The sequence below is a fragment of the Cryptomeria japonica genome, chromosome 3, assembly GCF_030272615.1.
Source record: "Cryptomeria japonica chromosome 3, Sugi_1.0, whole genome shotgun sequence".
In the NCBI taxonomy this organism is placed as follows: Eukaryota; Viridiplantae; Streptophyta; class Pinopsida; order Cupressales; family Cupressaceae; genus Cryptomeria; species Cryptomeria japonica.
In genome coordinates, this window is record NC_081407.1 from 473,253,360 (window position 1) to 473,267,175 (window position 13,816).

The 13,816-nt window shown below is 39.9% G+C and overlaps 1 protein-coding gene across 2 annotated transcripts in view; it reads right to left on the reverse strand.

The window, feature by feature from the left end:
* The window catches only part of LOC131029584 (thioredoxin-like fold domain-containing protein MRL7, chloroplastic), a 109,362-nt gene extending 95,953 nt beyond the window's left edge, over nt 1-13,409 (reverse strand). The window contains exon 1 of one of the 2 annotated variants that reach the window (XM_057960112.2): nt 12,783-13,399. In XM_057960112.2, the coding sequence (XP_057816095.2) occupies nt 12,783-13,312 (530 nt within the window). In that variant the 5' untranslated portion in view covers nt 13,313-13,399. Of the gene's footprint in view, nt 1-12,782 lie in introns of both variants that reach the window. The other variant, XM_057960113.2, reaches the window with a different exon arrangement.
* Nucleotides 13,410-13,816: the final 407 nt, after the last annotated feature.

The following is a 13,816-nucleotide window of genomic DNA, read 5'->3' on the forward strand; positions in this document are numbered from 1 at the left end:
CTAACACAACTGAACGATGACAATTTGGAGCAAGCTATTGCTTTCTTTAGTGAGGGGCTAAAGGACTATGAGCTTGAATATAGCTATGTAGAGAAGCAGGTCCCCACTGTTGTAAGGGCATTAAAAAAGTTCATACACATGTTGTCCAACAACAGGATCCAGCTCTTAGTTCTGCATGCAAGTGTCAAAGATTTCCTTCTAAACAAAGATATCAGTGAGAAGAGGGCTGGGTGGATAACCAAGGTCATGGAATATGACATCAACATCAAGATCACCAAGCTTGTAAGAGGCAGGGGCCTATGTGAACAGCTTGTCTCATCATCTGAGACTACTTCAGAGGTCTCCCTTGTGTTACAAGAGGATCAACCAACTAGCAACAACACTCAATTCAGTTAAGTAAGTGACATGACCACCTTCTTAATAGAAGGTAGATACCCCCAAGGTCTAGACAAGACCAAAAGAAGGCATTTCAGGTTGCAGTCCATTCCCTATGTCTTAGTGAATGGCACTCTATTTCGAAAAGATGCTAATGGAGTCTTACTAAGATGTATCGAGCAAAACCAAGTTAGCAGATTGTTAGAGGAATTTCATGATGGCTCTTCAGGGGGCCACTTCTCTGCAAGGACTACGGCTATCAAAATAATGAGGGTTGGTTATTACTGGCCATCCTTATTCAGTGACTCACATAAATGGGTGAAGAATTGCAAGAAATGTGCTCTCTTCTTTGGGAAGCAAAGACTAGCTGCCCTACCTCTTCACCCCATCCAAGCAGATCAACCGTTCGCCCAATGGGGTTTAGACTTCATTGGCATGATAAATCCACAATCTAGTGCTCGCCATAAGTGGATCTTAGCCGCAATAGATTGCTTCACTAGGTCGACAGAGGCAGTTACATTGAGGGATGCCACAGAGGCCTTAGTGTTGGAATTCCTTGATGGAATTATAACAAGATTCGGTGTCCCCTCCACCATCATATCAGACAATGCCAGGGCATTTGTTGGAACCCAAATCAGTTCTTGGGCAGTTAAGCATGGTGTATACTTGAAGACATCATCCAACTATTACCCTCAGGGTAACGGCTTAGCTGAATCTTCCAACAAGAACCTCATAAGGATAATTAAAAGGACAATTGAAGACAATCAAAGGGCATGGCACACTAAGTTGAGGACAGCCTTATGGGCTGACAGGATCACACCCAAGAGAGCGATTGGTAACTCCCCTTTCATGCTAGTATATGGGAAGGAAGCAAGACTCTCAGCTTCCCTAGAGTTACCCTCTCTTGAACTAGCACATCAGCTGGAATTGATAGAGAATGATGCCATGATAGTAAGACTAGCTGAGCTGATGGAGCTGGAGGAGGTTAGAAGTCAGGCTATGCATACACTTAGACTCATCAAGAGCAGGTCAAGAAGGTTTTTGACAAAAGGGCCACTAATAGGGTCTTCAAAGAGGGAGATCTAGTTCTCAAGTGGGATGCAGACAGAGCCAAAGTTGGGCGACACTCCAAATTTGATGCTATCTGGAGTGGTCCATATGTCATCACTAGTTGCAAGGAGGCCAATGCATTTCATCTCTCCAAGCTTGATGGCGAAGTTCTTCCAATCCTAGTGAATGGGATTCATCTCAAGCCCTGGTTCTAAAGAGGGTGTTGATGACTATGTAAATATTAGACTAGAGGTTGTTTTGCTTTCATAAGTGCTTATGTACATGTCGCATTCTCCTTAAGAGGGTGTGCGCTCTAGTTTTCAGTTTTCCTCCAAGTGATGGCGCACACATATTTTGGGTCTTTTCAATGACTCAGTGCCCAATGGATGCTTAAGGCTTCTGGACTTTATGCTTAGTAGGCAAGCATCCCGCAATCGCCAAAAATGTTGTCATATTTTGACACCCTTGGTCCATCAGTGAGAACCGATCAGAGATATGTTCCATGGACCAGCGCTGCCCCAATTGACCAAGGAGAAAAGCAATGGAATTATGAAGTGTGAAGTGTTGTCTTGTCAGAAGGAAGTTCCTAAGTCTTCTACCCCGGAACCCCCAGGTTCCCAAGTTCCTAAGTCTTCTACCCCCAAACTCCAGAAACCCCAGGTTCCCAAGTTCCTAGTTCTTCAACCCCAGAACTCCAGAACCCCCAGGTTCCCAAGTTCCTAGTTCTTCTACCCCGGAACTCCGGAACCCCTAGGTTCCCAAGTCTTCAACCCTGGAAGTCTAGAACCCCCAGGTTCCCAAGTTCCTAGTTCTTCAACCCCGGAACTCCAGAACCCCCAGGTTCCAAAGTTCCTAGTCTTCTACCCCAGAACTCCGAAACCACAAGGTTCCCAAGTTCCCAAGTCTTCAACCCCGGAACTCCGAAACCCTCAGGTTCCCAAGTTCCTAGTTCTTCAGCCCCGAAACTCTGGAACCCCCAGGTTCCCAAGTTCCTAAGTCTTCTACCCCGAAACTCCAAAACCCCCAGGTTCCCAAGTTCCTAGTTCTTCAACCCCGGAACTCTGGAACCCCCAGGTTCCCAAGTTCCTAGTTCTTCTACCCTGGAACTCTGGAACCCCCACGTTCCCAAGTTCCTAAGTCTTCTACCCCAAAACTCCGAAACCCCCAGGTTCCCAAGTTCCTAGTTCTCAACCCCGGAACTCCGAAACCCCCAGGTTCCCAAGTTCCTAGTTCTTCAACCCCGGAACCCCCAGGTTCCCAAGTTCCTAAGTCTTCTACCCCAGAACTCCGCAACCCCAAAGTTCCCAAATTGCTAAGGCTTCCCAACTTCGGTGACCCAGGTCTCCGAAGTCTTCCAAACTACTTCCGGCTTGCAACACTTCTGGATGGCATGATCGACACTCAAAGCTTTAAATGCTTCAATAGCTTTGGTGACTTATGCACCTTCTTTGGTGGAGCCACAGGGGTGAATTTAATGTTTTTGGCAGGATTTCCATCAAGGGAGGTACGGGGCCATGCTTGTTGTGGTGACTTATGTCATGTCTACATACTCTGACTTTGGAAGGTCAGTCAATCCACCCTTCTCAGAATTGCCTTTTGTGGGTATGGCTAGGTTGCTTGCATGTACAAGTCAAGTGCATGCACTTCCCTGCACTCCCAAACTGACATACAAGGGTCATGATCACTCTTGTAACCATTTTTCTATATAAAGATTGTTAAGCCTCATTGTAAAGGGTTCTCTCCCTATTGCCTTGAACTTTCCTATGCTCTTTCTTTTCTCTTGAAGACTTGCAATTATTTTTGCATTTCTGCAACTGTAAGTTTGGCCTTTAACTTTCCTATGCTCTTTCTTTTCTCTTGAAGACTTGTAATTATTTTTGCATTTCTGCAACTGTAAGTTTGGCCTTTGGCCTTTAAATGAACTGAAATTATATTCTTGCCTTCCTTCAACTTATGCATGTTGTGTATGTTTCCTTACCTTCATCATGGGTGTATGTTTTGTGGTTGTTCTGTCCATATATGTTGTGTTAACTTGTTTTCTAAGTGTGACTTGTGGGAATCCTTCTCCCCTCTTGACACTTAGCAAATTCTAACCTCCATACATGCGTTTGGGTCTCTCATGCAACTGAAGTTTGTGCATCTCTTGGGTATTTCAGTTGATTCCTTGTGCCATTTCGGGTGGGGAGAGGAACAATCTCTTATCTTGGTGCATCACCTCCTTTCATTTTAAGCATTTCTCTCTTCCCTTTTCCTCTATAAGTTGTTAGGATAGGTTTAGAAGTAAGATTTGAAGTGTTGAGTTGGTTCAACACCTACACTTGGATTGAAAAGGAAGCCGACCTTCTCCAGAGATTCAACCCCCTTGCGCAAGGTCCCACACTTCGGGGTTGTTTCCATGTTTCACAAGGTTGTGGTGCAAGCTTTTGTGATAACAGTACCATGGACCAGCATTCCAAAGCTACATACAACGTGGTTGTTACAAAGCATTCTCTGTTGTTGTTCACCTGCACCATATATAATGAATTTCCATGCCTGAATCTGATACTGAATACTCATCAAAGAAGTGAGGGATACTGCCTCCATTGCCACCTGAATATTGTTTGCCAGAGTATCTCTTGAGCTGGTCCCTGAAGCAATTTTGGCTACCAGGAATCTTATAAAGCCGGATAGTGCTACAAAAGAAAGGGCAAGATCACCAACATATGGAGCCTAGGGATAAATCCACAGTTTATTACATTCACTCATGTTACTATGGAATCAGACAAGTACATTTGTGTACAGGAAACTGCTCCTATGAACAATGTTGTGATCATTGAACAAATAATCATGTGCCAGACGATGAGAGTCTCTTGGAACAAGATATCTTCCATGATTGGGACCATGTGAGTAGGGCATGCTTCTGTGATGAAGGGAGCAGCTAGAGGATCTGCTTCAGTTGACATCTGAGGATCTTGGTCATATTGGTTTAGAGGGAGTAGACCATGTCAAGATGGTTTCTCTAGTGATCAGGAAATTATAGTAATCAGAGGACTATGATTCATGGGATGGAGTTTCATGATACTTGGTGAGCTTGGGACTCACCAAGTGTGATGCAAACTCCAACCTTGTATTTCATAATAGGACAAAGCATGTGGAAATCCAATATCACTATATTAGAGATATGGTGCAAAGGAATGCTATTCAACTGAGATACATTAGCACTGATGAGCAGACGACAGACATTCTCACCAAGCCTCTCTCCAGGATAAAGTTTGTGTACTTTCGAGATAAACTTGGTATGGTGAAGAATGAAGCCCTAGCTGAGATTGAGTCTCAGCATCATTGATATATATTTATATTTTATACTAATGCATTCTTCTCTTTGAAAGAGAAGTTTAAAGTGTAAACTCTTGTGAATGCATTTCTCCTTGAGAGAGACTTGAGGTGTAAGCCCTTATCTCCACCCTCTGATATGGTTCATGGTGGATGTCATGTGTGTGACGCCATGACAACACCATGTGAGAGAGTTCGTGGTGATTTTCTTGTACTTGTGTGTTTACCCTCTGGATGAGCCATGGTGAATATCATTGTGAGGTGACGACCTCACAATGATGAACACTTGTGCATCTTACCATCATTGTGAGGTGACGATCTCACAATAATGGTTGATATCTCGTGAGGTGATATCTATGAATAAGCCATAATGAAGGATATCACGTGAGGTGATATCTATGGATAAGCCATAATGGTGGATATTACGTGAGGAGATATCTATATATAAGCCATAATGGTGGATATCACGTGAGGTGATATCTATGGATAAGCCATAATGGTTGATGTCACGGTGAGGTGATATTTATTCTTTCACCATTCATGGGAGTAGCTATGGTGGTTGTGTTCATTTGTATTTCCATTCATGGGAGTAGCCATGATGGACCCACCCTCTAAGAGTAGCCACGATGGATGTCATGTGAGAGAGTCCATGACAACATCTTCTAACCGTCATGATGAGATGACGACATCACGTTGAGTGACTCCGTGATGGGCACTTGTGTTTATATTCTTTTCATTCATGAGTGTAGCCATGATGGATGTCATCATGTTATGTGCATTCGTGATGAACTCTATTCCGCCCTTTGGGAGTAGCTATGGTGGATGTCATTCCATGTCTCAGATATGAGCAAGGAGTCCTCCCTAGCCAAGAGGGAGTGTTGATGTTTATAGCTAAAGTCGGATCCTTGTTTGGGTTGACCTAATGAAGAAGTGTTTCATTAAATATAAATATCGAATAGGATTCCTCCCTAGCTAAGAGGGAGTGTTGATTTTATTGTAGCTGTGGTCGGAATCCACAGGCCGACATTGATATCACAAAGGTTGTGATTATATTATTATTATTATTATGATAATATAATTATATTATTATATGATAATATAATTAAATTATAATTATAATGTATAATTATTATATATTATATGATAATACAATAATTATCATATTATATTAATAATGTAATAATTGGTGCCACTTGGAAGAGTGGCGACCCTTGGTGTATAGACATCTCTCACATATACATAATGAGATGTGTGATCTCATTCAAAGGAGAATATAACAATATAACAAAATATGCAAATCAATATAAAATGAAAGTGCTCGGGGGAAACGAATATATCGTCTATGGTTGGGAGGACAATAAGAGTTATTGCCCATGGTTAATTGAGCATACCAGAAAAATAACATTTCAGCCTTTGCCTTAATCTGATTTTTCAATTCCTCTTCAAGTTTCATAGCCTCAACAATCTGAATTTTAAGATCATTTATTTGTTTCTCTGCATCCTCAAGAGTTTGTGACTTTTTGCCTTTTTCTTCAGTCTCTTCTTTGAGCAACAGCTTCAGATATAGATTTTTCTTTTTAAGACTTATAATTTCACTAAGTGCGCTTAACAACTCTTGTTCAAGGTCCACTTCTCCATCTTCTTCATCAAAGACAGCTTCATCTTCTTGATTCTCTGTGTGACATTCTTCTAGAGCCGTGAACAAAATCTCATCACTCAGAGATTCTTCATCACTTCCTTCAGAAGAATTACTTTCCTTCTTTGAATATAGACTCTTTTTGGATTTCCATGTCTTCTTATCCTTTCCTTTGAACTTCTTTTTGTTGAACTTAGGCTTCTTTTCATGGCTGTTGTCTTCATTGTTCTGATACGGACATTTTGCTGCAAAACGTCCAGCTTTTCCGCAGTTAAAGCATTTAAGAGGCATCTTCTTCTTTTGTTTGCTGAATTCCTTCTTCATCCTTTTCATAAACAAAGCTTCTTCCGAGTCTAAATCATCATCTGAACTGTCACTCAAAACAGGTTCCTTTTGTTTGCCTTTCTTTGAAGCTTTGAAAGCGGTCTCCCTTTTTGATGATTCTATGTTTGTTCTCATCTCATATGCAGTCAATATACCATGAAGTTTATCAAGATCAACCATCTCCTCTATGGCTGAGATCTTTGCATCAAATCTTAAAGGTAAAGACCTTAAGATTTTTTGAATAACCAAACTATCTTCAACCTTCTCACCAAGACCTTTAAGAGAATTCACAACTTCATCTACTCTCAAAAAGTATGCTGCAACATTCTCATCTTCTTTCAGTTTCAGACTTTCAAATTGCATCCTATGAGTTTGAAGCTTAGCTTTCTTCACCTTTTCATCTCCATCATAGGCATTCTTGAGTATATCCCACATGGCTTGAGCAGTATCATAGTGCATGATTTTAACAAACTCAGATTCAAACAACCCACAAAATATAGCATTCATAGCCTTAGCATTGCTCTCAAATGCTTTCTTTTCATCAACAGTAGAAGGAGGATTTTGAGGTGTATGACCAGTTGAAACACAATTTCAGACATCAAAACCATGTGACATCAAATAAGCTCGCATTCTAACACGCCAAAAGGCATAGTTTGATCCATTCGTTGCAAGACCTTCGAGAGCATTCATCTTCGTATATCAAAAGGATCAACCCTCGAGCTTTTAAGCATTAATTGAAGGTACCCGCTCTGATAACAATTGAGAAGCACACAAGAAACACTGAGAGGGGGGGGTGAATCAATGTTTCAGATTTTTCAGAACTTCTGCAAACTCAAAAACCATTGAACACAGAGATATGAAAATGAAAGCATAACACAAAGCAAGAACACATAATTTTTCTTGTGGAAAACCCTTTTGGGTAAAAAACCATGGCAAAAAGTTTCTCTAATAACTCAAAATGGGCACCAACCCAGATTACAAAGTAATATACAAAAGAGAGCTCCAACTCTCTTCACAGCACCAACTATGAATAGAAGAGGCTCCAACCCCTATACAGAATAGTGCACCAACACTCTCCAATACACAAACTTAGAGAACTCTGGATTACAAATACTGAAATTTCAAATGTTGTTCTTTTATGTCAAAAGGATATGTGTTCATCAATGTCAAAAGCTAACTCAAAAAACTTCAATCGTATGTGCTTGGACCACAAAAGACTCATCCACTATATAATATATACTTCAAACTTTTGCCCAGCCTAATATGTAACAGTCTCAATAATAGACCAATTGGCTGTGTGACATGAAAATAGCCGAAATTTTTTTTTTTAGACCAATTCCCTATCCAAAAAAAAAACATGTTGCCTCCAACCCTTTTTAAAAAGCTCACAGGGCATGTTGATTATTGCCGTCATAAACTGCAGCTGAGTTCATTTATTTAAAAAATTAAAAAAAAAATCTCGACATCAATCAAAACAATTTTAACACCTCCAGAAAAAAAAACTTCCCATATCGAATCATGATTACAAGCTGCCATATCCACTAAGCGCATCATGTTTACCATAGCTGACCACGATTTTCCCTTTTTGATTTTTTTTAATCATCAACCCTCTACGTTTCTTCAAACCAGATCACCTAAAAGGTTCGAACAACCACAAAATATATCATATGCCCGAGTATGATGTTTCCAGAAAATTAAAGAGGCATAGAACCTTTCAACGTATTTCTACGCATATTCAAAATTCACGGCTTTTTGATTTTCCTAAAAAAGAGGGCAATGCCAAACATAGCACCACACACACACATCCCCAAGAATTTAGCTGATACGTCCCCAAAAAAAAAATTCCTCACACCACGTTCCAACTCAAGGCATCATCCGAAAAAGTTATAACGCATAAGACCAAGACTTGAAAAAAAAAAATGCTACATCCACCAAGTAAAAACGATTTTAAAAAAATCGTGGATATCAAAAATAGCTTCTATCCCACGAATTATGCCGACTCCATAATTAAAATCCTTGACCAAATATGAAAAAGGCGTTAAAAAGTCACCAAGAATGGATAGAACGTGAGAAAGTTATTCATGTAAGTTGTCATAATAATTTTGGAGTCTCCACTTCCATTTGTTGTTATTATATAAAGAAAAAATCGACTCACTAAAAAATGGGCCCCACAAGGACATACTGATGTGGCATGGGAAATGTTCAACCCATGACATGGCAGAAATATCTGATTTGGCTGCTGACAGGAGACAGGCAAGCACACAGCTCAAACTGGCAGGCAACCAGGTAGCTTAACAAAGCTAGCAAGTAGACAGCTGAAGCACACAACCAGCCAGCCAACTCAACCAAGCACACAAGCAACTCAAGCTGCTCAACCAAGCACACAAGTAGGCAGCTCAACTAAAATTCATAACCAAAGTCTTAACAAGACCATCAAGCCTTTGACATCAATGACAAATAATCCAACATGGGCAAAATACATAAATTCGGTGACTTAATGCTTAGAATGGTTTCAACAAGGAGAGATCACCTTCAATCAACCTTGCAACAACTTTTTCACTTGGCGAAATTAGTGGGTTGGAGAGGAAATGATCTTGAGGTAGAGAGCGATTTGCCCATGAGTGCTCAAAATCCACGACCTCAAAGAAGCCACGCCCAAGCAAAATCCACACCCAGGCTAAGTCCATGACTTGAAGATCTTTCAAGGCAATAGTGATGAGTAGGAGTTGTGCTATCCCGAAGTCTTGATGAGTGATGCTAAGCTTGTCTTGAGGTAGGTTAAATGAAGAAATCTTGATGATGAAGGTGAGTGATGATGATCAATCCATGACTTGAGCACATCGATGAGGTGCTAAAATCCATGCCTCAAGCTTGAAAATAGCAAGATCGATCCATGAAGTGACGGAGAAATGATGAACGAACTTAATCCTTGACTTGGAGAGTGAAGATCAACAACATGATGAAGGCGAAGTAATTGACTAAGTGTTGGAATTGGCAAGCTTGAACGATGATGATGACTATCCATGGGTCTCCAAAATCCATGCTCACCAAAATCCACGGCCCTCCAAAATCCACAAACATGAGAAGTCCATGACTTGGAGGTGGATGGTAGTAAGTTGTCCATGGGTTGAGAGAATCCATGACCTAGTGAAGGTAAGTGCAACAGCAATATGTTTGAGTAAATGAGCACCAAGTGAGGTAAGTTCATGATGAGATGAAGTGATCAATGCAATCAACAACTAGAAGGTGGAGAGCAACATTTGTCCTTGGCTTACAAAAATCCATGACCAGCAAAAATCCACGCCCAAAGGAAATCCACAACTTTGGCAGATCAGGCCTAAAACATAAAAAATCAGACATGAAATCAGAGATCAAGTCACCATTTCACCATCATTTAGGATCCATATTAGATTAGCGGCTGGTCAAATCTGTCTATATCATATGCGTTTGATGCCATCCTTGTTTGTTTTGCAGGAAACTGAGGAAGAGGGTGGAGAAGCAGGTTGCAAGCATCTCAAGAAAACATTGCAACAAAGAAGAAAAGCTCTGCACAATACTTCAGCAAGGCAAAGAAGATTGAACAATGCAAGAGAGAAGATTTCACAATGAGAGAGATCAGCAAAGCAAGGAAGTGGATTACTCCACATGATGAACACTCCAATACTCATCAACATTGCAATGGAAGAGTGAAGATTCATCATCACAAGATCAAGATCAATACCTTAAAGGGAGAAGAACTTTACAAGATGAAGAAAGACTTCAACATGTGAAAGAGACATCATGACATCCAGCATAGACATCACAAGGTCTACATCAGATGCATCACAAGGGCGAATTCCCAAGTATGAAGAAGGATAAGAGAAAGTGATCAAATCACAAAAGATGACGCAATTTGAGAATATGCTCCCATCATCATCTCAGGCGCTTGGAAAATGTTGAGTATCAAGAGATTGCCTCAATCACAAACTCCACTTTGTGATAAGTTACAAGGAGTAAGCTGAGGTGGCGCTTAGTCATCACCTCTCCAATCGCATCATCCCAAGTGAGGGTGTCTGGATTCAATGCACTTGACTCATCCAACGAGGAGGATAACTACCACATGTGGAGGCACAAAGTTCAATGTACCTAACCTCACATTTATTGGTCAATGTTCAAAGAAGGACGTGTCCTATTTATTGTAATTTTATCATTGGTCAAGCATTAAATGCTATGCAATGTGTAACAAACCCTAATTAGGATTTCTATCTTTCAATCTCGGCCATTGATTTGGATTTGATCTAGACCATTAAATTATATTGAAAGCACTATAAAAGGCTCTACTCTCTCATTTGTAGAGGTTAATAGATAATAGATGATCAATATACATTAGATAGCAAGTAGTTAGAAGTAGAGGAGGAGAAGGCAGAAATTGTTGCCAAGGCTTATAAATAAACATCCTTTTCATTGAATTTATGGTGGATAGTGGTGTTTCTTCTACATATTGCATGGTTTCTTGTTATATCCTCAAATTAGATTAATTAAAGTTCATTGATCATGGTGGATGCTTATGAAGATATTGTGATGAATTCCTTGGTTCATACTTTTTGTAGTTTGCTGATTATAAGCTACATTGTAAAGTTAGCCTGAATCTCGTTATTGCGCTAAGTTTGATTGTGAATACTTTTTCAAGTTACATTGAGTATTTGAGGGATGTGTTTGCGATGTGAAAATCTTCCACTTCCTTAGAAGATTGCATTGGTCTTGTGTAGTTGTTGTCATCATGATGAAGCAAGGCTTGATTTGAGGGAATTTGTCTATCCAAGTAACATCTATCATCATCATTGATCTTAGGAGTAGCGTAGTCTTTCTAAATCCTTATACTTTTTATCTTTTTTTCAAATCAATTACAATCCAAGTTCCAACAAAGTTCAAGTAAAAACATAAGTCCCCTTGTGATTCCAGCAAAATCACATCACACACTGAGTCTATCCACAACATATTAAGTCAAGACCTAACTATCAGAACCTTGGAGTCACCTTGTTTGATCACACAGTTTAGCATTCGAGAGGTCTTTGTTCAAGAAAGGATAGAATACTTAGTATTTTATTTTGTGTTGCATGGTGTCACAAAACACACATCAACACATATCTTCTCCATTAGTTGACTCATTGTTCAAGGTAGCAACTTTCTCATCTAATTATCCTCACGACCCAGCCCAACACCCAACCCACCTTGCTTTGGTCTTACTTACTGCCAAGTTGGGCCCAAAACGGGCAAGCTAGAGCGAGACTAATCCCCTAGTGATGCACACAATTGCCCACAAACCATGTGCATCAAGTAAGCGTAGGCCTTGGAGTCAAACCCACAACCCAAGCCAACTCTACAACGCATGCGGGCTAATCAATAATTCATTATTATCTCCTCGATAATTAACTCATTCTTCATATCAATAACTTCCTTGTCGATTTTTCCTAATTAATAAATTAATGAAATTTATTATTATCCTCTCGTTGAGTTTGAAATGAAAATGCCCCTCATCAATTCCAGTTATCTCCTTTACCTCTCCAAGTTGATTCCACGACCACTTTGGTTATCTCTTGATCCTTATCAAATCCTCACCATTCTCTGATCTTTTGCAAGTCTATAAATTCATCATTTATCTTATCACTTTCATTTATCAAATCTTTTATGTAAGATTACTCTGCTGCTTTTATTATCAAAATATTGTAATATTATACTCCTGAGTTGCATCTACCTCCTTTTATGAAGATGCAGTTTCACTGTGTTCAAACCTGAGAATGGCAATCCGATTTGGTATTAGGATCTTAAGATTATTTGTGACTTCAAGTTTTTATTTTGTATTTCCTTTTCTTATTGCATACAATTATATTTATGAATGCTCATCCCCAGAGGCCCTGCTTGTATGTAATGCTTGCTGAAAAGGGTATAACAACATAATATTTGAGCATTTCAGGTCTGCTGTTGTGTATCATAACTAATGTTGAACCTAACATAATAGCACAATTAGAAGGACAAAGTTTTGGAAACCCTCAAGCAAGGTTAAAAGTTAATATGATTTTAAGTAAGAAAACAAGTGTGTGCATACCTGGCGTATCTCTCAAACAGTAGCACAATCAAGGGACTTGGGTGGAAAACAGTCCTCTCCCACTCCATGCAGGAAATCTCCTGAATGATTCCCCTGTTGGAGTCCCCTTCCCAATCAATTACAGTGCCATCTTCCGCAACCACATTCCGAATACGGGGCTCCTTAAAATAATCGGAGGCACTCACCCTCCACCGCTCGTCAATATCTTCGTCAACAGGCCAGTCTTCATCCACATCGTCGTCGTCGTCGTCATCCTCCTCCTCCTCCTCCTCCTGGTGGGAAGGAGAAGAATGATGTTCCTGCTTATACCCAATTATGAAGTCCCGCTTCTTTGAAATGGGAAGTTGGTTTAAGGTTTGTGTGTTCCAATTGAAATGGATTACCGAGTGAACTTCGCACATAGCCCGCTCAACATTGGCATAGGACTTCACCCTTACCCTCACACTCTCATTCAACCTTTTAAATGCGGCCAAGGTAGAAAAACTCCCTCTGTAATGAGGACAGGTGCGACCCAAGTGGACGACCTCCATTTCTTACTTTGCTCCACTCCATTGTTCGAAAATCAGTCCACATATTTGCCAAAGTTTTATCTTCACCATGGATGTCGAAATGTGATTAGGTGTCATCTGAAGTGTTGGATAATTTCCTTTTAGTAAAATCAACTGAGAAAAATATCCTTTTAGCTTTTTTTTTAAAAACTCACAGTAAAATCAAATGAGAAAAATATCCTTTTAGCTTGTTAATTTTATTTTCAAATTGTTGTCATGTTATTTAGCAGCATTGAAATGTATAAAATTGAAATATATAATAGATAAAAGTGCATATCAAGATATTCATAGAAGATCTAAGATGCAAAAGAAAGGGAGGTTTAGCGGGCATAATGTTTTGGAATCTACATGCTTTGCTTTGTTGACTATTTGTGGATCCCATAGGTTGTTTGAACGTTATTAAAAACATTCATTCATTCATTGTTCTTTTATAATTTCATGATATGTGGAAGTTTTAAGTATTTAGGGGAAAGAGGTTTGATAGTA